The 27,861-nt window shown below is 33.2% G+C and overlaps 1 protein-coding gene across 3 annotated transcripts in view; it reads right to left on the bottom strand.

The window, feature by feature from the left end:
* Positions 1-4,472: 4,472 nt before the first annotated feature.
* Positions 4,473-27,861, bottom strand: part of EPHA5 (EPH receptor A5) — a 351,005-nt gene continuing 327,616 nt past the window's right edge. For 2 of the 3 annotated variants that reach the window (XM_047857341.1, XM_047857340.1), the window contains 4 exons: positions 25,590-25,739; positions 16,553-16,746; positions 12,864-13,019; positions 4,473-4,762 (listed from right to left, as the gene is read on the bottom strand). In XM_047857341.1, the coding sequence (XP_047713297.1) occupies positions 4,657-4,762; positions 12,864-13,019; positions 16,553-16,746; positions 25,590-25,739 (606 nt within the window). In that variant the 3' untranslated portion in view covers positions 4,473-4,656. The remainder of the gene's footprint in view (positions 4,763-12,863; positions 13,020-16,552; positions 16,747-25,589; positions 25,740-27,861) is intronic. The other variant, XM_047857338.1, reaches the window with a different exon arrangement.

Genomic DNA, 27,861 nt, shown 5'->3' with positions numbered 1-27,861 from the left:
GTAACTTTAAAGTCTTTTGGGGGAGGGTCAAGCATGACAATCGGATTTAACTGTATTCAAAGGGTTTTTTTATTTTCTGAAAAAATATAAAATTTCGTATCTTACACTACAAAAACATGTACACAAACGAAATGCACATAGAGCTTCAAATGGGGAAAAGATACAGAAATGCTAATCCTTTCTTGAATTAATGCTCAGGCAAGAATTTGAGATATCCTGATGCCTAGCACAGAATAAGATACTCTATACAGCTGCTTCTGACCTGCCTGAAACTAAGAGAATTTAATAAACATATTAACAAGTGACTGAGTCTAAATTTTATTCTTAGACTATTATAAATGAAATTTACATACTGTAAAATTATTGAATGTAAAACTATAGCAGTCTAAAGATTCACAAATATGTTGACCACTAAAACCTTTACTGTTAATATATCTCGGACTGAATAAACATGATGTATGTTGCCACCTTCAATTTTTTTCATTTACATTTAGAAGAAACAAATGACATTTGATTCTTATTATTATAGATCAACTCTCTCTCTTTTTTTTTTAAGAATTGTGTCTTCTCTTAAGCAATAATTTTGTGGTCATTCTGAACAAGAACATTCAATCATTCATGTGTAAAAAGATTTTTTTTCATAAACCAACATGAAAAGAAAAGTTATTATCTTTTTCTCCTTTGATACATTACTATATAATTAACGACATAATACAGAAAAATATTCCATGTAACCAGCTGTGCTACAGAGCTGAAGCAATGATGACTTATTGTAGTTATTAATTTCATAAAACTAGCATCTTGTTGTTCATTCATCATCATCATCATCATCATCACATTGTACCTACTTTTTACTTATTTTGAGTTGAAACATCTGGCAGGCCATAAGCAAAGACAGTTTACTATCATACTTAGCTTTTTGTTTTCTCATTTTTAGAAAGAAAAAATGGGAAAAAAAAGATCTTATTCTATTACGCAACATCATTCATCTAGTAAATTTCTAACATCTGATGCAAATAGCATTTGCCATCCAATGCACCGTTACAAACAAAAATGTCTTCCACAGATAAATATCTCTACTTGTGCTTCTGAACATCGACTTTAAATGGGAGGAAGAATGGTGTTAAAAAAAAATCTTTGACTTTGACACAGAGATTAAATAGTAGACATGCAAACACATAAGTGTTCAACAGATAATAATTTTCATTTTAAACTTAAGATGTGAAACTATCTCTTCACCATTGCATACTGGTTAAGACTCTTTACAAACTAAGTGAAGGATGTTCTGTATTGTTTTGGCAACTCCAAAACTAATAATGCTGGCCACATTTAAGTTTGGACAGAATATTGGCATATAGATTTTACAGTAATCCTACAACTTTAGAACACTGATTTGGTGATTAAAATAGAAGACATAAAAGATCATGCACATTATTTTTTTTAAATGGGAAAATCAGAATCCTCACATTTTTACATACAATTCAGACATTTCAAATGGCCCAGAAGAACACGTGAGCAAGTAGAAAAATTCGGAAACAAATTATGATTGATAAAAGTAGTAACTGAGTGACTTCAACAGGTATCAGTATATTGAAAAAATATTTTTCAAAGTTCAACTCTGAGAGTGACTCATGCTTTAAAGGTATTGCTACTTGATAGCTACAATAACATTATGTATTCTTTGACAAATCTATCTTATGTGCTAAAATTATTGAGTCTCTGTTTTATTGTTAGTTGTCTGGTGGGTGACAAAATGAACCAAAGGATAAGAAATCACACAATCAAGATTTGTCAAACCTCACCCTGGGTTACTGCCTCACTGCATTTCACAAGAGCTGCCTCTTCTCCCTGTACCACTTCTCACATTTATAGATGAGATTGGCACTTCCCAATTGGTGACATATCCAGTAGTGAATAAATATTTTAGAAGGAAATTCTTTCCTCTTTTTATTTTTATGTATGTATGTATGTATGTATGTATGTATTTTATGTGGGAGAGAGCATATCTTATTTGGAAGTCTCTTTACTTCTTTTAAAATCATATTGACATTCTCAACCAAAATGGGAAAAAATAATTCTCAACCGAATTGAAATATCAATGAAATCTATGTGTCTAACTTTCATCTCAATTTACATTCCAAAATGAACACCAAGATTGCGAAGGAATCTGATCCATCCTAATTTGTAATGTTCTTCTTCGAAAAAGAGGAAACCTACATTGTAGCTTTAAGTTCTAGTCACTTAGATATACTTTGTGCTGACTTCCCAATCATTTTTGAACACACCAAGTTAGAAGACAATTCAGAAAATATCTTTGTTATGTGTAAATAACTGTGACTCATCCTAACACTTACAATAGTTTATCTTTTAAATCAATATGTCTGTTCCTACTTTGAAGTTTCTCAGTTGTTACTTTATCACTTAAGTTCAGTTGTTTTTACAAAATTCAATAAAGTGCAACACAGTCTCCAATTATTTTGTAAAAAAGAATGTTTAGTTCATTTTGTTTCTTGAAATGAACAAAGACATCTTTTATAATAGTGATGCCTGCTTACTTCTGATTTTATCAAGACAATGCTAAATCCACCTTTCTTTACTTTCTCTGAAAATTTCACAAAACTAATAAAGTATACTTGAACCATATTTTATAAGAACTCATGGTATGGTATAGACCTAGTATTTATAGCCCAAACTGGACCAAACTAAATATACTAATATACCATCTGAGAGTTGCTTACAACTTTTTCTTTTTCCTCTTTCTTTCTTTCTTTCTTTGTCATGTTCTTTAGCAAGGAGTTACTTTACTGCTTAAGTAAAAGGTGGGCAGGGTAGAAAGAAGTTATTTCTTAAGGGTTTATTCTTGTATGGGCTAACATTCAACTAAAACAAGTGCTTGGAAAAGAGAGAGAACACCATTAATATCATGCAGGAATATTTTCTATAGATTCCATTAACCCAGACTACTCCAATATACTATTGCCCTTGATGATCATAAGTAGGCTATACTTTGTTCAAATGCTGTGCTCCTTGAATAATCACGTATATTTCCATGGTTCTATAAAATGCAATACCATAAAAAATTGTTACTTCACCAAGGAGTCAGTTTTGTTAGAACTCTAATAATAAACCGTATAATGTGTACCACAAATGCCAGTCTTAACCAAATGCGGCACATAGAATGTACACAAAACATATCTTAAGTTCCTTAATAAAGCCAATTAAATAATACTTTGGACTGGTTTGTCAAAGTAAATTCGATTTGATGAAACTGAATACAAGATGAAATTACCAAATGAATAAACAGCCACCAACAAATAAAACTTGTTAAATCTTGAAACAAAGAAAATTCTGAAGGAAATGTGTGTCTATATATATATATATATATATTTCATCATTCCATTGCTGCCTTAGTATCAAAATGTCTACAGCTGAACCACAAGGGAAATGGTTACAAAGGATTAACACTTAGGGGTAATGCTTAGTGCTATGTGCCTGGATTTAACAACATTAACAGAAGCCTGCACAGTTAAATCCTTCTACATCCTGCTGAAAATGTGCCCTTCGGTGTCAACTTTGCTTGACAAGGTATTTTCTGGGACTCAGAAAGGTGAAATTTCTTACAGGGGTGCAAGATTAATGGCTAGAAGAACTGCATTGTCACAGATATCACAAAGTGTTTTCAAAAAGCCAAAGGGGATTTAATCTTATAGACATTTCCCGTTAGTGAATAAAGAGATTTAGTAGCTTTTGGATATATGAGAGGAAGAAAGACACAAGCTTGTGTTCAATTTTGTTTTACTGCTTCCCTATTTCTCCTATTCCTATTACACTCTGGAACACTCGTTCCTGTATGTTGCTAAAATTAAAACACTATTAAAAATGCGAGCAGAATGGTAACGCACGCATGTGCAAGCATCACACACGAAACTCCAACTTAAATTGATTCCTGGGTATATAGCAAATGATACAATATATACACATTTATTACCTAATAGTTTCTAGAAGAGCAACTAAACATAAATTTTATAACACAGAAAAATAAATATACACCCTGTATTGTACTTGTCCTTGATCAAGCAACATATTTATACACTAGTTTCTATAACTTAACGCTGTGTAACAGCATTTTAAAATTACAAAAGAAGGTATCTATTAGGAAATTATCTAACCATATTGCTCTTCAATACACTTATGTAGACAATTCAGACTTGAAGTAAACTTCAGGAAATTGCAGCTTTTGTTAGCCCACAAATGGCTATAAACTTTTCCTTTCAAGTAGATTCTTGGAAGTTTTGAAAGGGGCTGCCTTAATTCAGTCTGTAAAGGTGCTCTATATAGCTATATTTTCATTTATAAAATTTTGTAGAAGTAGTGGAAAGGATTTTTTTGTTGCAACATAAGGTCATGTTTAACCTCATGTTTTTATTCTATGCGGGTTATACTTGCTTCATGAAAAACAAAGACACTGAGAGGAAGATAAGGAGATTTTAGTAAAACACTGATTACAAATTCTGTGGCTTGAACAAGGCTCTCCTAAGGTTTAGAAATCACTGAGTTTTCCCTTCCCCCCCCCCCTTTTTTTTTGTTAAAATAAATCTCAGGGCTTGTTTACAAAGTGCAGAATCATTCACTTGACGAAGTGACATGAAAAGGAAGTTACAGTGGCACCATCCCATTTACCAGCTGCACCTTCATTTCTTGAAGGCTGTTCATGATCTTCTTCTGGTGACCGACAAGAGTCACTCCAAGCCGTCTCAAATCCCTGTATGAAGAAAGCACACATTGGATGTATGTATTGATTCAATTGGTAGCACACCTCAATACTTTCACACTGGCAAAGATACAAACATTTTGCAGAAGCTAATTAGATTACAATCCTATATGAGACATCGATATGATACAATCCGATATGAGACATATCGGGTCCAATTTTCAAAGGCAGGCTTCAAAATTGTACCTTGAAAATCTGTTTGCAGTCAAAGAAATATTTAATATAAGGACTGATATAAGATATAATTGCCCCCCACCTCATCTTTTGGACATTATTTTGGTGGCACAGATTAGTGGAAAAATAAATTTGCACGTGTACCAATAACATATTTAAATTGAAGGTACAATTTCATTGAATAATTTTGAAAATGTGGACCTACAACAGGAACAAGAACTTTTTTGTTTTGCTAGAAGAAATAGGCATAAAATATACTTTAAAATTTTTACAGTTAAGCAGTCAAAGACCATACTCTTCAAATGACTCAGTCAGTACAATCATTTTATATAACAGATTATCTTTATGGGATAATGATCACTACATTGCTATCAGAACACTTCCAAATATGTAAAACCTTGGATTGCGAGCAACTTGTTCTGTGAGTGTTTTGCAAGACGAGCAAACATTTCTAATAAATTTTAATTGGATAAAGGAGCAATGTTTTGCAATGCCAGTAATACATGATACCGAATGTCACATGATCACAACTGACCCAATGCTTCTTAAAATTCACTTTAATATACAAGTGCTTTGGATTACAAGCATGTTTGCAGAATGAATTATGCTCGCAAACCAAGGTTTTTACTGGTATTTTATTTTTGACTTGGAACCCAAAATACCAGAGTTTTTCTCCTTTACCAAATAATATCTAGGCTCTCTTGGCATTTAGAGCATTCTGAAGATTACACACTATCAGAAAGTCTTTTCAACCAAGATATATTTTTACTGTTTCCTTTAAACAAGCTTATTCAAAAGAAAATTATAAATGTTTAGATTTCTAAATTAATAGTGTATTATGGAGTTCAAGGTCAGGGCCCATGGTTCCTAATTGTTATTTCATAGGAAATTCAGAAATTCTATTCCCTTGAGGTACATATTTGGCAAATAAAATTATTCAGGTATGTTTGGCAAATAACAACATTAATTATAGGAAAAAAATAACAATTTAAGATTTTTAGGTGACCAAACTGTTTGCCATGTTATATTTCTTCAGATAATTACCTTATTGAACACATTATGGTAAAAGAATATTTGTGCATTCAGTAAATGTATTAACTTCAGATTATCTTAGACTTCCTTAGAATTGAAGACAATGACATTAGAATCATTATATGTAAAATTGGATAGCTTTAGAAACAAGTAAATCTCTTAATTATCAGAGGATAGAAATTTTAGAAATGGGTATTTAGGCTCTACCTATATTAGTATTGGAAATAATTGCTTATTTAAATAATATCTTAGGTTTCTTTGCCCCTTTATGTTTCATTGGTTTTTTATGAGCGTTTCAGGAAATGGAAAGTAGCTAAAAAAAGAAGCAATTGATACTTATGGTGGCAACATACTTCTTTCTCTCTTAGAATTGAACATGAGAAAATATTAAAACTATAAGACATCAGTGTAAAAAATAAATATATTTATATTGTATTATATTATATTATATTATATTATATTATATTATATTATATTATATATTTATTTATAATGGTAGCCATGGAAGATAATCAGCAAAAAGAAAAAGAAAACAGTAAAAATTTACTTTGAAACAAAATCACTATTGTTAGTTATGACATAGACTATAAAATAGTGAGTTACTGACTAGCATGGGAATAAATTTCTCTTTTCAACTACATCAGAACTTCTTAGCTTTTCCCCTGTTAACATTATGGGATAGATAAGTCTATGTTTTAAGGGCCATCCTGTGCATTATAGAATATCTAGCATCATCTCTGGCCTCTATCCACCAAATACCAGAAGCATTGCACTACTGTTGACCCTTTGTGGTTACAAGACAAAACTCCTGCCATATGTCCCCTGAATAGCAAAATCTTCCCTAGTTGACAACTATTACACTAATATAAAAATAATAAGTGACAATTAAGATGTCCTCTTCCTACATGCTGGAAAAATACATAACTCTATGATAATAGATTTCTGTTTATCTTTCATGGATGAGAAAATGAAGTTTACAGAATTTAAATCACTTGAGTAGATGACACAGCTAGTGGGTGTCAGGGCTAGTACTAAAACCAGGAACCTGATACCAAATTCCGTACTCTTTAAAAATTTCTCATTACTCTGAGATCTGATTTTGAACAAAGTACTTTAAATTACAATAATTTCCTCATCTGTAAAATGAGAACTCTGTAGCTATAACATCAAATATCCAAAATTCTAAAGAAAGACAATATTTAATGAAGGAAGCTGAATACATACTTCTTTGAGGCTATGGTAACTCAATCTATACCTCATGGCAATTTCAGTTATGAGCTAATCTATACTTCATGGCAATTTCATTTTACTTCATGGCCGGTCACTAGCATAATTTGGACCTACGTCAGGTGAAAGGGATGAAAATTTCTTAACCTGAATATAATCATTCTCTGCTAGAGAATTTAAATAATTAGTAATTGAAATGGAGTTTTAAAACATATGTTTTATCATATGCCTTATAAACCCACAGGTGATTCTGACACCCATTTGAAAGTACTGATGCTATAGATACATACTTAGACTGCACAATTCATATGGCTAAACCAATTATTAGGAATGAGCTTTTGAAAATAATCATCACAACTTATTCTGAAAGACCTGAAAAAGAAATTATAGGTTTCCCACTGAAACAGCCTGGATTTTGAATATATAATACCGAAATCTTAATTTAAAGTGTGTGTGTGTGTGATGTGCATACATGCACCCCACATTCCAAACTTGGTTGTTTCACTGATATCAAATCACTGGTTTGACTTATTTTTATTTCCCTTTCTTAATTATATAGTAGCTATATTATACGTAAGTATAACTTCATTCTCTGAAAATAACTTGACCGCAAGAAAGACTCTGGTTCAGTGCTTTTGAAATTTAAAACTTTTATGACATCTATATCCTGCTAAAGAACACATGTTTTGAGGAATTGTATTTGAGTAATAAATGCTGTTATAGAGCTTGTGTTCATAGGCAAATACAATCTTTCTTCAGAACATTTCATACATCTGGATTTTGAGTTAAATTTGTGTAAATTTTTCCAGTGTGTTAAATATAAGATTTCTTTCAAGGTCACCTTATAATATGATTATCCCCTAAGATGCATACGGAAGGTCAGACCACTGAAATTCTCTCTTCCTCCCTCCCACCTCCTCCTTTCCATGGAAGAAATGGAATTATAAAAGCACGACACGGCATTTTATACATTGCCATAAATTATGTGTGTCTTTAATGGAATGCTGATGTTTTAAAAATCTGACTTGTCATTTCAAAAGCTGTCAAATTAATGTGCAGAGATTTAGAAAATCACATGAGTATAATGCATGCAATGTCCATATACCTTTATGCAGTGTGATTTTCAGTGAAAAGGTGAGAGAGAAATAAGATCATTTATGCAAGTTAAAGTTGTTCTCGGCAGCAAAGTAGTTCCTTCAAAACTTGTATTTAATATTCTTCTAATTATATTACAAATGACAATTAAAATTGCATTAGAAAAATGTTTTCAGTAAAGGTTTATTCCAATATTGCTAAGTGCATTAATGTATTTTAAGTAGTTTTGCTTCATACTTTCATGACTTCTAAGCATTCCTATTTTACTCTTGTACTGCCAAGTACATATTGAATGGTCAATCTGGCAGTAACAATGTGAGAGAAATTTGTTAAAAATTAAAGTATTTAACATTCGATAATGAAGTTTCTGCTCTACTTACAGTGTTTGCTGAAAAGTTTTTTGAAAATGATGCAAGATATGCTATTTTACTCATCTCATTTTTCTATATAGGAAATTTTACCCAAGGTAAAGTTATAAATGTGTCTCTTTTATAAGTATTACACTAAATGTATCATGATCATGTGTAATCTTAAGTAATACCCAAAGCCAATTCTAATGATGATAAACTATGATTCAGCATAGGCTTATGAATTTAAACATGATAAGAGGAGTATTGTTACATAAAAAATAACTTGGCTTTTGTCAACAAAGCAATATCAGTTTTAGAAAAGCTGCAAATATAATGAACTGGCATTGATGGAATAACATTTCAGCATATTTTCAAATGTTACTCTATAATATTAAACAATGGAAAACACTGATATTATGATACTAAAATGGCAGAATGAAAAACATAGAATAACAAGAGGTGTCTAGTTGATATTGGAACAACCTTGATTATTCAGGATTTAGTTCACCCATCTGTGGATTAGTCATTCCCTCACTACTCCTCCCTTCTGCTTTACACACCTGTTAGCCAAGTCACTGGTATTTGCCCCAGCAACACTGGCTGGATAGGAGAAGGGAGAAGAGAGATTAACAAATATTCACCAAATTTCAGTGTTTATTCTTGTTGTCATAATTTTATCATGCCATTAATGGTATGCTTGAAATTTTTTGGTTCATTTAAAGATTCCTGATAATCATTTATATATCTACTATACAAGATAAATACATTTACATTTGGCAAAGATTAACCATGTTTGGTCATGATTTTCAGTGAATGAGACATAGTGATGGTTGGACTAGAAACTTTAGCTTAATTATGTAGAATGAAGAGGATACTAAGTACTGTCATGTGTATTTTAGGTATGTAATACATTCTTCATAATGTCTTTATTGATAAGATAAAAACTCTGCTTGAATTGGTGTGCATAAATTTTGGCCCTAGATTTGTGAAACTTCCATTTTAGTAGTTGAAGACCCCATTTGAATAAATGATACTAACATAACCCTCTTCAGTTTACACACAATTGGCATAATATTTAAATTCACTGGATTTTGTTCATCTTCTGAATAATCAAAAGTTGACAGTGCTGGTCTGACAAGAAGTTTAAAAAGCAGCGGTAATACTGTCCTTAATACAGGTTTTTGGATTCAATTTGCAACTCACCTCTAGCTTAACAATTCCCCCTGTCAACCACAATTCACTGCATTTACACACCATAGTACAGATTGCATCATTACTGCCACAACAATTGTTCTGTGTATTGTACACAGAATAGCAAAGTTTAGGCACAGAGATGGCAGACAGAAACATCTAAAGTTGAAAACCATATTGCCGAACACATTTTAACTCTAAGATTGTTAACCTGTTCATTTTCTTTCCACATTAAGCCATATATGTATGTTACTGGCAAGAAATAAACAAAAGAAAGAGTAAGAAGAAAGAAAGAAAGAAAGAAAGAAAGAAAGAAAGAAAGAAAGAAATCGCAAACAAAATTAAACCTTTATGATGGAAAATTTTTATCAAAGTCAGCAGTTCTGAAAAATTGTAATATTTTCTCTCCCTTTTTTTGAACCCAATATAAGAACAAATTTGATGGCATAAACTCTAACATATTTTTCTAATTTAATTATATGGAAATTTGATCTTTTGCCTTATATTAATTGATCTTAACTGCACCCCCCCAAGTATTTATTACAGGTGTACTTCCAGTTCTCAATTTCTATTATTCCTTGGCAATAATGTGGACAATAATATTTATTATATTATTATAGCATATGCAGCCTCCATAAAATTAGTATTAAATATTGGGTAAAGGCCATGTGTAAAAAATCATTATCTTAAGTGTTTAAGAGCTTGTCTTTGTCTTTGCTGATATCCCAGCTCCTTTGCCGTGTGCCTTTAATAATTATTTTGGTAAAAGGCGAGCAAAATGCAGATAGTCTTTTTCGTATATTCCTGACCAAACAAGCAACTGATTACTCACTGTTCTGTGAGTTATTTAAATAACATTTTGATAAATGTGTTCTTGCCAAACAGGAAGAATGTGGTCAAAACCACAATGAACAAGAGGACATATATTTAAAGGTGTGGGACTCCAAGGAATCAGCTTCACTAGATTTGAGGTTTGCTGGCTCAGTTCATGGTAAAGAATATGTTTATTGGCCCAGGAGTCTGAAGCAACTGATACATGGAGACAAACATCTCTGAACAGGAAGATTTTAGCACAGTTTCCAAATTTCACTTTACTCTTCCGGTTAAGGTAAATGAATCAAAAGACAAAATATCAGAAAAGAGGCAATATAGCCAGAGGCAACAAGATAGCAGAGTAATGGAGACAAAGAGAAGAAACTGAACCAAGTAGAGAAAAATTGATCAGATAGAAACTACCAGAGAATAGAAATGGGTTGGAGAACCATAATTAGAAGAGAGAAGAAGGCTTTAAGTCTTTAAACAAAACATACAAAATGAGAGTTTGAGGATAGAGGAGCTGACAATAAAGATGAGCGAAAATAATTAAAATCAATAAATGAAATGCTAAAATACAATGCTAAGATATTCAACATATTTCTAGTATTTGGGGGCCCCAAAGAGATAAAGTAAAACAGAGGTAGTTAATGCAAAACCATTATTTGTGATTAAAATTATTCTGTGAAGGGAGGAGCAAAAAGATAGTGGATGTATATATATATACATACATATATATATATATGTATGTATATATATACACACACACATAGGTATATGTGCTATTTTAATAAAAAAAGAGACATCATTTAATGCAAATAATTTTATTATATATTTACAAGTAATTTGACATTGGGTAGAAGAAATACCTACAGTATCATTTTAATATAAAATGACAAATGACTTTAATAAATTAAAATGACCATTTTTACTGAAAAATTAAATAGCAATCATGTAAAAATAGTTTTAAATTATCAACAAAATTTTGTTTACTATTTTAAATATAGCACAAATGAGTTCTTTGAGTGTTGAAAGAAATAATGGGCAAAGCATACGTGTCATCAAATAGATACAATTTGGAGGCGATGGTGAAGATGACGTTCAGCAACATAAGAGAGCATGCTGAGTAGTGATTTTAGGTCCAGCATTATAGGGATGAGGATAAAAAATGTTGAGAATGTGACATTAACTGGTGACAAATGATGGTACCCTGTTACCTTTCGTGTGGACTGGCAGTGAGTTCAATGAGTCAAAGAATGCCAGAATAGAGATGGTGAGTGCTCAGTGTTAATATTATGTGAAGTAATGGAATAAGGACTGTGGTTTAGTGCTTTAGAATGTTCTACCATGTTCTAATCCTTACAACAATATTTTAACCTTTGAATCTGTAGGTAATTTAAAGTATGTTGTCATCATATTCATAGGTTAAAACATTATTCATGTTAATGTAAGCTAGATGGAACCACCATAACAACAGTTAATTTTCACAAATAACAAATATTAGGCTAAAATAATTACACATACAGAGTATATAATAAAATACAAACAACTTACAACCTTAAAGAATTTAATGCTTAACTCTAGTGATTTTTATTTAATAAGATTTGATAAATTTTATCTTAAACGTGCAAACAGAAAAGGGCACAATTGGTTCCACTGAGATTGTACCAAATAACAAATCAGAGGCAGAATCTAATATATCCTTGGATTACAAGAATATAAGGTGCACCACTTAGAGATTAAATGAGATTCCTGCCTGGGAAGCTTTGTTTAAGCTGTTGCTACCCGGGTATTCATCATAGCCCAAATTTAAGAATATGTTTTGCTGTTATGTAGGACTAGCCACACCAATTGTGCTTACAGTTTGTTTTTTAATTACATTCATATAACATAGGTTCCAGTATAAAAACTTCATCAAGAAAACATCTTTTCCACAACACAAAATACCAGTATTTTGCCAAGGAGCTGTTATTCCAATTATTCAAATATTCAAATGCTATTTGTTTGAAGCAAAGAAGCAAAGATACTGGCCACAAGTAGCATTAACCATGCAGTTGTTAACAATACAGGCTAAAAAAGAAGAGGCTTCTTTGAAAGCTGTCACACATGGGCAAAGGTTAACTGATTTCCCTTGACCTCATCCAGATTGGATTCCAAACAATTTTTCTCGCCCCAGCAATTATGTAAAAATTATCAGAAAAATTACTCACTCCAAGGTCACCTGAGCCACAGCGTCCATTGAACTGTATCCATTTTCCATGAAAATCTCTGTATACCGGCCCATTTTGATTGCTTCTAGCCATTCACCTACTGATCTGTAGGCCCCAGATCCCAGTGGGCCATGTTCTGCCAATAAATTAGATACCCTAAAACACAGAGCACATCAACATTAAAAGTAACATTTTCATGTCTCTTATTATAAATTGTAATATTAGCTCACTATCAAGGGATTTTTGGGTTTATGGAAGAAAATAATTTAAAATATAGAACACAAACTTAGTCTATTCAGATTTTTTCCTACTCATAGTCAATGAAAACTTATGATGGCTTAATAAGTAAATGTTCTGTAATATAAAACATTAGCTGAAAATTCCATTAGATGTATTTACTTCCTCCTATTGTATTTTGTTTATAAAAATAATACAGAAAATGCTGACAAAATTAGATATGAGGGATAATTTGTGTCAGCCCAATTGTTCCTAGACATTGCTAGAGAAACTCATGCTCGTTTAAGCTAATTTCTCAGGAAGTCCAGAAGTTATTTATCCTGTATTTTACACTCTTACAAAAATGTGCTTGTTAACTTGGCCCAGGAGTAATAGAATTTTTAAAACAAAATGTAACCCCAAATACTTTAGAAAACTGAATGGGATTAACCAAACAAGAGATACTCTTAGCTGTACTAGACTCATATTTTTTGTCCAATAATCATAATTATACAATTATGAGAACCATTTCTGGAAATACATCCGAAGTAAATGATTAGGAAAAATGACAAAAAATACTTGTACCATTTTTTACTAGTGGAAATGAATGCCAAAAACAATTTAAATGTCCATCAGGGGGATTTGCCTCGGTAAATTTCAACCATAAGATATAGGACAAATACATTTCTTTTGATTCATTGTTTCTGCACTTTCTCACACTATGTTTACACTTCAACCTATTCCAGTATATTTCCTTCCAAACCAATTCTATAAAAATTTCTCTCACTGTGGTGAGCAATGATTTTTATTTTGCCGAAGTCTATAAATATTTCCTATCTGCAAAATGGTTGACTCCTCAGAAATTTTCAACCTCCACCTCCACCACCTCTCTTTTGAATTCCTATGTTGTCTCACAAAGTTTTGAATTCTCTCTTTCTTGGCTACCAGGACATTGAATTTCCCTTGGCATCTTTTAAACCTCCTTTGCCTATTACTCGTTTCCCTGGCTTTAAATTTGGCTCTGTATCTTCTCAGCTCAGGCTAAAATTCTACTCTAGGTAATTTTACCCATTTTTATGCTCCAAGTGGCATCTATTTTTCTCCAATTTTTACCCCCAGCCCAAGTGTCTCATGTATTCCTGTAGCTACTTACACTTCCATATTTCTCATAGGAATATTGCCCCAACATGTCTGAAACCACACTTGTCATCTTTTTCACATTCAATTCCTCCTGCAGTCTTCCGCATTCTAGAATATGATACAACAGTTCACTCCTTCCTTCTCCTCAGTCCCCTCACAATCAATCATTATGTGTACTATCCATTCTACTTCCAATATATCACATATCTGATCACTTCTCTATCTCACTTGTTGCCACTTTACTTCAAGACATCATCATGGCATATCTGCCAACTACTCTAGCCTCTGAGTTATCCTCTAAATTCTATCCTCACTCTCTGCTGCACAGCCAAGGTTCTTTTTTAATGTTTTTTTTTATTTTGTTCAATATCTTCCTCCTCCAATAGTGTGTTGTTCAATGCTGTATACTCAGCACCTACCCCACAGGATGACATGATGTGGACATGAACATGAATCTGAACATGAATATTGGCTGAATAAATGGGTATCTTGTGATTTGTAGCCTTTAAGTAATAGGGGTCAAAGATTTTATGAAGGTTGAAATACATAAAAAAATAGTTGGAGAGTAGGATCTTGAAGTTGACATTATGAGGAGTCGCAATTTTTAGTAACAGCAAAATCTAGAACATGACGCTGAGAAGGAGAGTTCATGGTAGGCTAGAGACCAAAAATGAGAGATATTCAAACATCATCTACATGGTTACTGAAATCACCAAGCTTTGTGACATGGGTGAGAATAAATACCGGTTAAGACAATGACCGGAAGCTAACATCTTCTAGAATTAGGATTTGTAGATGACCGAATAAAAATGGCTAGTAAGTGCTATAGTCTTCAGCCAAATCTGTTTAAATGAAACCTAGCAAGATGATTCTATGTATTGCACACACACACAAAAAGAAAAAAATTTGGAGACTCTTAAACTGTTCTCAATCTATAATGATATCAATATAAACTAACACAATTTAGATCATCAAAATGTCTCTTTATGATTTCTTTTCTTTAGGTCCCTTTAGACAACATAATTCAAATAAGTAGATGAAAGAAATGCTTACATTTTTACATGACAATAAATAACTTAAAGGCAGATATTTCAGTAGCAACATAAGGAATATTCACTAAGAAGATAAATTCTCCAGTTGCTACTACAGAAAGTTAATGATGCTTGAACAGAAGTTGAAGTTTCATTCTTCATTTGTATTTAAAAATGACTTTTTGCCTAATAAACAAATGTTATGTCAGAATCATAGAACTTATGTAACTTTATCAACAGATTGTTCCTCATTTAGTTCATGCTAATAGGAGGCCAATTTGGTTACACTTCTTGTAAAAATAAAGATCTGACTCAAATATAGTGAAAATAACATTCTGGCAATTTTTCTTAAGTACAGAGTCAAACTGATTTATTTTTTGTGAGGATAATTCTGTAATTTATCACGTCAAAGAGAAAAACCTGTTTTACAAATATGTAACATTGTTTAAGTATATTCATGTGCATTCAGAAAAATTGTTTTAAATATTCATTTGTGGGGCGCCTGGTGGCTCAGTCGCATAAGCGTCTGACTCTTGGTTTGGGTTGAGGTCATGATCTCAGCGTTGGTGAGATTGAGCCCTGGGTCATCAGGCTCTTCACTAATAGCACAGAGTCTGCTAGGGATTCTCTCCCACCTCTCCCTCTCCCTCTCCTCTCTCTCTCACTCTCTCTCTCTACATAAACAAATAAACTTAAAAAAATTAGAAGTAAAAAAGTAAAAATGCTCATTTGTTCACACAAATTTATTCATTTATCAGTTTTAAGTTTTGTTCCAATTGCACAGTAAGTTGATTCACCAAATATCTGTGTACAACCAGATAGGAGCAAAGAATCTCTAAAGGAGTTGTCATTGTTTATAAAATATGGCAGACACTAAAGTCTATTATAAAGAAACCAAAGAGTAATTATTGTTAGATATCTCTGGTTTAAGTCTATCAGTGCTCACTTGGCTATCTCTATGATCTTATAATTTTATTTTGACCCATCCACACTAATGTGAGATCCAAAACACATGAAAATACACACATTTGAGTTTTTTATAATGTTATCTGAACTTGGCTATAGTTAACATTTTACTGAAACTGGCATTTACACTGGTAGATTGGGCATAGATACTTTTAATTTAATTATTTATATTTCATTGTAAGAGAGTAATATTACGCAAAAACTGTATTTAAATAAATTAGTGTCATATAGATCCATAGATTAACGTGTGTACTGAAATGATGTTATTGATTTAATATTCATGGCATCAGGTTGAATTAGCTACATTAGGAAAAGCTCTCAGGTCTGGCTTTTTACCTGCTCGATGCATTAACCAGCGTCTTCAAGCTACTTGGGTTACGTATCAGCTTATCCAACATGTTGACAATTTCATCAAACTTGGGCCTGCTATTTCGGTCTTTCTGCCAGCAATCCAGCATTAACTGGTAGAGAGCAGCAGGACAGTCCATGGGGCTTGGCAGACGGTAGCCTTCCTCCACTGCTTTAATCACCTGCGTAAAGCAAAACAGAGCCATACTCAACACCACAAACAGTACAGAATAGCTTGAGAAATTTCCTACTATCCAACTTTCATTCTGTCTTAGTCTTACTCTTGCACTGATAACCAGCATTGTTCTCTCTCAAATCTCTGATTACTTCTATTTGCTGCAAAATAAAACAACAATAACAAAAAGTAAATATGTTATCACAATGTAAAAAGATATTTTCTTCACATATTATAAAGAAAATAAGTGGTAATCATTTTTACATAAAATCTTGATGAAGGGTGATTTGTAACATTAACTGACATAAAAATAATGTTCATGTTTTATTTATTTATCCTTGCATTCTGGAACCAAATAGGGATTAGAGTTTTTTAGTGATTTCTCTGAAAAGTTAATGTCTTTGTAATGAAAAATTATGGGCAGATCCACGTTTTTTAAAGCAATAGAACTGCAATTTTACTTCAAAAGAGACTTTTGGAGGGTAAATGATGGATAAGTCAAAGGCTAAATTAGCATAACTGTCTCATGTATCATTTAATAATGTCAGAGTCTGGCTGTTTATTATCATCTACTGATTTCTGTCAGGAATTTGGAATGACTGCATAAGTAGCACAGGCATTACAAACATCATCGATTTTAAATAAAACCACACATGTGAGTATTGTCTAATTGTGAAATTGTTTCATCAAAAACATTCATAATGTTGCTGCTGCCATCAAAATGTCTAACTACAGAAGAAATTCATTTATGCTTCTGAACATAATGCAGGTTTTATTCTAGAAAATTCAAATATTTAAGTGATCCCCAAATCAATAATAATAAACACAGTTCTCAAATTCCTGTTGTGGATATTTCCTTAACTATTAATTACATTTTTTGAGAAAGACTTTAGATTTTTTTTGACAAATGAAAAAATATATATGATGATTAGAATAGGAAATTTACAAAAAAAATCTTGCAAGATTGGAACGAAACAGTCTCTCAATGGTAAAGAAAATGGCACCTGCACAAAAGCAGGAGCACATAGAAAGAAGATGAAATGGTATATTTAAGGGAACTTTATGGCCTAGAGGTAGCAGGTAGAGAGAAAGTGTTTAAGTTCAAACCTTTCACACTGGATGGTTGTTACTATTTACTTTAGCTAAACACATTCATGGGGGGAGAGAATGTTGAAAAGTATAATTTGGGGCTTGTTTTGTTTGGAGTGCATGGGGAACACCCAGATGACACTTGGCAGGAATCTGGTTAGGGTACAGGAGATATTTGAGATGAAAATGTAAATGTGAGAGTCATCATGACTTGGTTATAGCTTGAATCCAGGTGTGGTATATATCTACCCAGGAAGGGCATGAAATAAAAATTCCTGACAAGCACAAATAGTTAAGTTCAGGCACTTCAAGGACTCAAGGACTCCAAAAAATAAATGGTCAAATAACTGAATAACTATGAATGAAACTCCTGAGAGTCACTTACCACTTTAGTTAACTTAACTCAAAAACAGCATAAAAAATTAAATGGCAAACCATGGTAGAAATTATTACAAAAACTAAAACATATGGTTAGCCTCTTTAATGTGTTAAAAGTGGATGCATATTGAGAAATAACATGATAAAACAACAGATTCATGAGGAACAGATATTAATCAAAAATTTATAAAAGAAAAAAATGCTAAATAAATTTTGAGAAAACATTTATTCTCACTGGTGATCAATAAAAGAATAGTGAAAGAATAAAAAGTACTATTTATAATTATATATTAATAAAAGTTCATTTATGTATTAGTTTGCTTATTAGAAGACTTCCCATTGCTGATGATAACAGCAATAGCAGTTATCTTTAATAACGTGAGTACCAAAACAAAATGTCCTAATACAGTTTGTCACGAAATATTTCAGTATGCAGTGAGAACAGTGATTTTTACTTATTTAAAACCTGATTAGTTTCATAATGAATTTTCCCCAAAGCTGCTACCAATAAGCTCTCTTTTTTCTTTAACACCTATGCTTTTTAAAATATTGTCTTTCTTTCACTGAGTAGCTAGTCTTCACATGTGACTGTGAAATGAGTAAATGAAACCAAGCCACTAGTTTTAAAGGAATTTTATGAGTTATTTGATTTGAGATGTTATTTCTAGACTATATTACTTAATCAACTTTATTTTCAGGCAAATTTATAAATAGAAATATAATACCATGTCTCTAAGTTAACGTCAGTACTTGGTCCAGGAAATTAGGTCATTGAATTTAATTCTAAATTCATCTTTAGAATTTATCTTCAAAATACATTTAAACTATAACTTGAGATTTTATATTCCAACATATTGAATTTTGTTTTTCATTTTTAACTACATTCCCTTCATAGTTTGGGGGAGAAATGAATGTATTAGTGCTCTGGTGGTTTGTGAAATGCTTGAAATATATCAAAGTGCAATTCAGGCTATTCATTTTATTACACAGTTTATAATGTATAGCTAAATTAATCATAATCTCCATTGACTTTCTTATTACTATTACATTTGTTAAGGTAGACAGTTGAGATAAACAAAGGAAATAAAGAGAAAAAAGAAACAGACAACCAGAAGTTTTACAGATTATCTGGCACCAGTTCCTATGGGCTACATCTAAAATGTTATTATAAGCTACGTGTTTTCTTGGCATTGACATGTAAATCAGTCGTCTAAACACAATTTAAAAAATGCTGCTTCTCTTAATACATGAAACTTCAATACTGAGCACCCGATATGGCACTATTCACTTGGTGGCCAGTTGACTTCACTGGGCCCATTTTGTCATGTAAGGGTCAGTGGCTTCATCCTTTCAGGTACATATACCTATTCTGGGTACGATTTGCTTTTGCTGCCCACAGAGCCTCAACCACCATTACAAGCTTTGCAATACTTGATCCACAAACACTGAATCCCACACAGCATATCACTCAATGAGGGCACCCACTTCCTAGCGAAGAATGTGTGAGTATCAAATACTCAGTGATGTACTGGTAAATATTTAACAACAGGCTCTCCTTGGTGGGGGGAGGACATATTGTATCATTTACTTGTTTACATGGTATAAATACTCCCTCCAGGTCGATTGCAAACTGTCAACATGATCTCATTCTGAAAATCTGCTAGCTGGTACAAGGGTGGTTCCAGGAACCACTGCACATAGTACATCATAAATTCATCCATAAGGCATTTAAGCTGCTTTCACACAGTTGGGGCAGGGAAAAATACTGCGAACACTAGGTGATACACTTGGGACTTCTTGTTACTCTTTTGTAATAACTGTGGCCTGAAAAGGCTAACCCCCAAGAATGAAAGATGGATCCAGGCTACTAGTCCACAAATTGTACATATAATATCTATATTCATCATCATCATATATTTGTAAGATAGGAACTATTATATGCATTTTATAGATGAAATGTACGAGACTCCAGAAGGTTAAGTAATTGCCTGTGTTTACACAACCAAGAAGTAGCAGTGGTAAGATTTACAGGCAAGTCTCTCTGGCAAGCAAACCTGTGATCTTCCCATCCTGATGCTAAGTCTCACCATTGGAATTAGAAATAACTACCTTCCAACTAAATAATTTGGGAGAGTTATAGATCTCACTCCATGGAATCAGATTTCTTGCTCCACAAGAAAAAAAAAATATCTACAATTAAAATGTGCTATTTTGGAAAGGAGTGCATTCTTCATCACAGGAGATGTAAAAATGTAAGTTGGATAACTGAGTGGCAGGAATTTTGTAGGCGGAATGTGAGCATCAGCAGTGTGTTTTGATGAATTAAGTTTAACTAAGGTGTGAGCGCCTATGTTGCTAGGTATTTACTTGAAATCTCACACATGAGTCATTTTGTTACTGTGAGATATGAGGCTTTTCAGAAGTGACTGGAGTTTAAGAATATATTCTTGGAAATAATCTCAGATACCAAAGAAATAGTTCTGGATATACCCATTTTTTTCGTAGGATTTATTTTCTGTTTCCAATATTATTAAAGATATATAGAGTATATCTTTTTCTTAGTACATCAATCTTAGATCAGTAGCATTCGAGAGATTAAAGACATCTTAAAAATCCTCTATTCAAGTCCATTCCCTTTGTAATCATTGAAATTGACCAAGAGTTATAGATTCCAAAATGACTGGCTTTTAGTTCAAGATTTTTGGTTTTTGTTTTTGCTATTGTTGTTAAATAGAAAGGTACAGGACTTTTGAACTGAATATGGATATTTCTTTATGTATCGCTTACTCCAAAGGGATAAGAGTTGAAATGAGGTTACCAGTCACTAAAATAATTGCTTTTCTCTCAGGGCAGGCAGCATTATCCTTGCAAGACTAACATTATCTTCAAAGACCAATATTTGTCAAATACACTCATTGTAGATATTATTATACTAAGGCTATTAAGTCAAATAATTTGTTCACTGTCAAATCTTGGTAATTTTCAGTATTTATATGGGACCTAAGTTCCTCACACTTTAATTATAACATGCTGTGTGTTATCATAAAATATTCTTTTTGTTTTACCATAAAATATTTCAGAAATATAAGATATGTGTATCTTTTTTTGTCCCATCAGAAATTACAACAAAGAATAGAAGGAGGACGAGAGGCACGCCCCGTACAAAGTAGGCTGACATCCTTTTGGGGTCAAAAATTCTTCCTGCCTTAGAGTAAGATCTAGGCCAGCAGAAATAGTAATAGAAAACAGTCAAAAAAAGAACAAAGAACAAAAGTAATTCTAACATAAGAAGACTGAAAAACAGATAAATGAGTTTCTAAAACATTTTGTAATCTATGTGCTTAGTGTAGTCTACATATTCATATATTTCCCAATAAATGCAAGAGTAAAACACTGTTACTAAGTATTAAAATGCAATGCAATTAAGTCTCTTTTTATTTGGGTCTGGATTTTAAGTTCAGAAAAATGTTGCCATTTAAAATGTTTGCTATCAATAAAGAAGCCTCTACTGACCTCAGGATATTATCTTAGCTTCCTAAGCTTGAATCAGAGTTCACGGTCTGGTATTAAAATTATCTTCATCATTCTGGTTTATTTTTATGATGTGCTGTTATGTTTTTTCTCTGTGATGACAGAGGCAATCCTAAATCAAAATAAACCCACTGCAGCATTCTGTCCCCTTGACATGGTGGAAGATCTCCTCTGGGAGATTTAGAATATTCTGCATGTCTTGGCAGTGTAATATTTTCATGATGCAAAGCCTTTTAAGAAGCAGATAGTATCTGGAATGTAGAGATTATGGGATATATCATTCAAAACACCAAATCAGTACTTCTATTTTGCTCTCTGAGAGTTTGTTTCCAAAGAAATATTCAGTGATCATGGTGTTCAAATACAGATCTGTCATGTTTCTTAAATACAAATTTGGATAGCAATTGAGGAAATCAAACTTAGTGCTATATGTAGAAGCTAAATGCTACTAACAACTGTGAACCTGCTTCGAAAATACATAGCATCTATTGTACAATTTATTAAAAGAAGACAGAAAGATCTGCAATTTTATAATCATTTACTTTAAACCTTATCTAGATTCTTGGTAAACCTAGTCAAAGCCAAAATATTAGTTTTTATTATAATTTCCTGAGAATATTATATCAGCACTCCCTTTTATTTTCTTTTTTTTTTTCTTTTTATTTTATTTTATTTTTTTTCTTTTTATTCTTTTTTTTTTTTTTTAATTTTTTTTCAACGTTTTTTTATTTATTTTTGGGACAGAGAGACACAGAGCATGAACGGGGGAGGGGCAGAGAGAGAGGGAGACACAGAATCTGAAACAGGCTCCAGGCTCTGAGCCATCAGCCCAGAGCCTGACGCGGGGCTCGAACTCCCGGACCGCGAGATCGTGACCTGGCTGAAGTCGGACGCTTAACCGACTGCGCCACCCAGGCGCCCCTATTTTCTAAATAGTTTGAATTAAAGTTATCTGAGAGTATATCAAAACTCTCAAATGGCTAAAATCAGAAAGAAAAAAAAAAGTGTCTCAAATCCTTCATGCCTCCTTGTTTCTATGTCCCTCTTAGTATAATTTTATATTGTCCATTCACAATAGGCAGTGTGATAGCCCTAAATATGGGATTGGCCACTGCAACTGGCCTGATCATTGGATTGGCCAATGTAATTTTATGTTACTTGATGAGATGCAATAGGGATCATTCTTGCCCTTCAGTCACTTGACAGATGAGCTCACATCTACACTAGTCTACTGGTCTCCAGAGGAAGATGAAGGTCACGTGGATTAGAGCCACGGTATGCCAGTATAGAGCAACCAACCCCACTGCCAACATGAGCAAGCCCAGTCACGATCAACAAAAACACTATGAGCATTTACATACCATCATGTTCTACTCTAGCCTATAATTTTATTTGTGACAGATGCAACTGTATCACATAAAATTGCCAATAATATAGATAACAATGCTACACATATCATACACTAGCTGGGAAGGACTAATAATTCTGAGTTACAGAATGAGAATTGAAAAGAAGTTAACTAGGTAAATAAGGGACCAATGTTTTCCTTGGCATGGTAGAATAAAATACTTTCACAACAATTAAAGGACAGAATGACATTAAAATAAGTCTTAAGAAAAGTTAGAAGCCAACTGTGAAGTGCTCGGTAGTTCAAGTTAGCATTTGGCATTTATCTGGAGAAAAGTAAGTAGCAAACAGGTCTGGTCTTCCTTCAGGTTATAAAAATCCAGAGTTGAATTTGAGTTGAAGATTTTATATTCATCCAGATGGCTGATCTAGGATCATTGGTTGAAAATGGAAGGGAAGAAGCAGACATTGATTTAATTGGAGATAGTGTGGTAGTTTGGTACAAAAATTTTAGAGAATCATGGTGAAATCTCTGGTGCTACTTTTATTATTTTTTTTTGTGACCTTAAGAAAGTCATTTAATCTCTCTAAATTCAGTTTCTTAACTGCAAAACAAGAATTACAATAGCATCTCTCTAATGAGAGATGCACAATAGGAATTCAATGATACAGTTTTTTTTAACAGCACTAGCCCTAAAATTGTAAAGCTGAAGTGAATAGATACTATGTTCTCCCAAATTTAGAGAAATATAAGCCAGCACTCCTTCCCCTAAACCAAGTGAGTAGGACACAAAGAAAACCGATTGTAGCAATTTTAGATAACTACAAAAAGGGTTCACTGCCTTGCCATAGGCTTGTTAGGGGGTGGGAATGCATTAAGCCCAATTTACTGTCACTTATCAGAGAAGAATGCTATGAAATAAGTCTTAGAAAAGCCATCGTGTGACCTTGACATCTCACCAGGAGATATTGGAAGAAGGCAGGCTGGCTGGAGCAGTCTACAACAGTAGTCCAAAAAGGGAACAATGGCAGAGCATCCAACCAGAATGGGTTTCGCTCTCAGGTGAAGTACACATGTGCACTGGACAGCAAGAGACTGTGAGATTGGGAGCAGACAGCAAGTGAGGTGAACCCTGGAAGTAAGTTGGCGTAAGACACCCTCCTCCTCTGGTGACCGTCCCCAGGGGTCCTTTCAAGAGCTCCGACACATACTTCACTAGAGAACCAACGTTTGGGTATTTGACCTGTGGAGGCATCAACAACTAGCAAAAAAAAAAAAAAAAATCTTGCCCTTTCTTTTCTACATACCCATCAAGGGCAATTCTGAAAAATCTAGATACAAACTTTGCCAAAGGAGGAAGAGGAGCAAAAATGGGACCATTCTTCCTTCGCTAGGTACCGAGAGTCAGGCTGGCCTTGTGGTTGTGGAAAACACTTTGAAATGGATATGGCATTGGCTTTGATTTAGACTGGACTTGAATTTTTATATCTGAAATTGAAACTTAATTACTGGCATGGGACTGTTGTTTCAACAAAATGAGGCTGAAGAGCTGTAGGATCTGTCTAATAACCCCTGAAGGCATAGGAGTGGGAGATTTTACAGAGCATGGATGAAAGAAATAATTGGAGGAAAAAAATAAATGTTTTAAATCAGTATGCTGTTGAGTTAAGATTGCTCCATATACTGGTTTTATAAAGAAGTAACGAGACAGTTGATGAAGCACTTAAGACAGTATGTGGCACATAGTTAGGGTTCAATATATGTTAGCTGCTTTTACAGTTGTTGTTATTTGAAGGGAAAATATCAAATTTCAACGTGATCCAAAATGGGAAGGCTGTATTGAATAGTAACAATGGAAAATTACAAAAGCAAAGACCAAAGAGCCATGTGTCAGGCATCACATAATAAATATTCTGAACTTGAAGAATCTTTCATAGTTTCTTTAATTTTAGGATTCTATTATTCTAAGTGTGAATTATTTTTCCATGTAAGAAAAAAATCTGTTTTTCCCCATATTAGACAGTCCAACTCTTCTTACATTTTTTTAAATTAAAAAAAAAACGTAGATTATTATTTTTATCCCCTAAAAGGCATCCACTATTACATCAAAATCATTCATCCTTTCAGTTTGGAGTATTAGCTGTCTTCATCAAATGCAAATCATGAAAACGTGGCTGTCAGTATTCATTCTCTGATGGCTTCTTCTTCATCTTTGAAAATAATACTGACATAAAATGAGTGAACCCATCACTATAGTACAGCTAAAACTGTCTGGCAAGGGACTAAGCTTTTATGTAACAGTAACTTACTCTCTTTTGTACTAACTCATTTTGAGTTTCTGCATAAAGGCTATTTCAACAACAATAAAACAGATCAGAGGGTAAGCAAAGTATTTCATTTTTTTAAGCAACTGTCATTTTGAGAAATGAAAAAAGATTCTTTCTTCCAACTCAGAGAATAAAGCATTTCATTCTAAACTCGAGGGAGAGTAGTTCCATACTTACGTCTTGATTGGTCATCTCCCAATAGGGTCTCTCCCCATAAGACACAACCTCCCACATCACGATTCCATAGCTCCAGACATCACTGGCAGAGGTAAACTTTCGGAAAGCTATAGCTTCTGGGGCCGTCCATCTGATTGGAATTTTGCCTCCCTAAAATTGAAAAAGAATACAAGAATTCCCACATACTTCAAGCACATTTGGGGATATTGCTGCCTCACTAGAAAGATCTAGAAAGAGATGTAGCATTTTTAAGTGAATCTGTTTGACAGCATGCAGTCTCTTTTCACATACCTCAGCCCGTAAGCACTTGTAGACTGACTACTAATTGGCTGTCCGGAAGGTTTCTGGTTTAAATTCTATTTGACTACTGGAACACATACAGGACCCACATCTCAATTACAGTATCAGGATGGCAACTCAAAGAGGGGAAAGCAGGCAGTCAAGCAAATCAATAAGGTAAACTTTCATGACTTTCTAACAGAGAGTAAAGGACTTAAAATCCCAGGGTAGTTTTTTTCTTCCTTTCTTTAACATAGGAATTATAAATGGAAAGTCTTGATTGCTGAATGCAACCCTGAGAAGTTTAACAGTAAGACGAACATGAAAATCAGATATAATTATATTTCCCCCCGACATTGTGCAATTTCTTTTAGACTTGATTTCTCTTATTTTCTGCCAACATATTTTGGTGTTTTTTCTGTTACATACTGTTTTTGTTTTTACCTAATAGATAGGTATCTCACTTAATTTAACCAAATTAAAAATTATTGAAATTAGATTGCAGGGAAAAATTTATGACATGATATCAAGTTTTGAGTTTTTTCATGGTAAAAAAAATTGGTTTGGTAGATTTCCTCTTAGTTCACAAAATAAACACTTTTATATCCTTCCGGCAAACTTAGGAAACCAAACATTTCATCCATAAGCAAAAATATATTAAAGGGGGAGGGTACAGGATTTGAATATTTTCTTGCAGAAAAGATTAACTTATGCCTTCCCATTTTGCAGAGAGGGAATGATTTAATTCATACACTAGGGAAAAAAATGGAACTTAAGGAAATAACAGCTTCATGTAACATTTGAAGTTGTTCTGTGAGCTGAAGTTAATTTGAACTATTCAATCTATGTTTAAATTATTTGTTCCTTAGATATATGGTAACACCACTTTAAAAAGACTTTCTTGACACATACTTTTGTTAATTAAATATTCATAGGTAAGATTATATCATTAGGCTTGGCCGTGTGTCACTGTGATATTCTATAACGATATAATTACAGAATTATAGTTATATTCTATAACTAACTATACTATTCCTCTTAAAATTATAGATTGTCAATTACTTTAAACTTCAGCCTAGAACTTTTCTCCCAGTCCTCTGACCATCATATTTGACATCGCTATTATCTGAAGTTCCCTTATCTTCTCATCTCTCAATATACGGATTTTCCATAAACTGCTATTATGACCCATTTCAAAGGAGTAAGTCTTGAAGGTCTTGGGGTCTCTGCCTCCCCTCTCCTCGCTTCCCCCCCCCCCCGGCCCCCAGCATGATACATTAACACACACCTTGACAAATCTGTTTTATGCATTTAACTAAGACATCAACCAATCATACTGGGAATGGATTTGTCTATAAACTCCTTCTTGCTTAGGCCAAGTTTATTAAGTGTAACAGTAATCCCAACGGAATTCTTAATTGAGGTTTCACTTAATGCAAATAATGAAAATGACAATTAGCTATAGAAGAGGAGGGTTATCCCATCAATTAATTTATTGATTTATTAAGCTAACCATTAAAAGGCTTTGTTTGCTTAGATAAGTTACTCTTGGACTTCAGTATAGTACAGTCCCTAAATATCCATGAATCACAAAGCAACAGCTGAAAAAAAAAAGCCTTATAATCTATGAAGAGTTTATCGTTAGACTGTGAGTAGAAGTGATTTTAAATAATTGAATTAAATAAGCAATGTGTAACATATCTGTCTTAAGAATGTGAGATGACTGGGGAGCCTTGATGGCTCAGTCGGTTAAGTATCAGAACTTGGCTAAGGTCATGGTCTCACAGTTTGTGAGCTTGAGCTGTGCTCACAACTCAGAGCCTGGAGCCTGCTTCAGATTCTGTGGCTCCCTCTTTCTCTGCCCCTCCCCGCTCTTGCACTCTGTCTCTCTCTCAAAAATAAATAAACATTAAAAAAAAATTTAAAAAAATGTGAGATGCCAAAAGTGTCCTTCTGTATTGACACAACAGTTAACCAAATCTTATAGTGAAAA

This window comes from Prionailurus viverrinus, chromosome B1 (genome assembly GCF_022837055.1).
Source record: "Prionailurus viverrinus isolate Anna chromosome B1, UM_Priviv_1.0, whole genome shotgun sequence".
Taxonomy (NCBI): domain Eukaryota; kingdom Metazoa; phylum Chordata; class Mammalia; order Carnivora; family Felidae; genus Prionailurus; species Prionailurus viverrinus.
The sequence above is the reverse complement of the archived record's forward strand: the minus strand, read 5'-3'. Positions and strand labels throughout refer to the sequence as shown.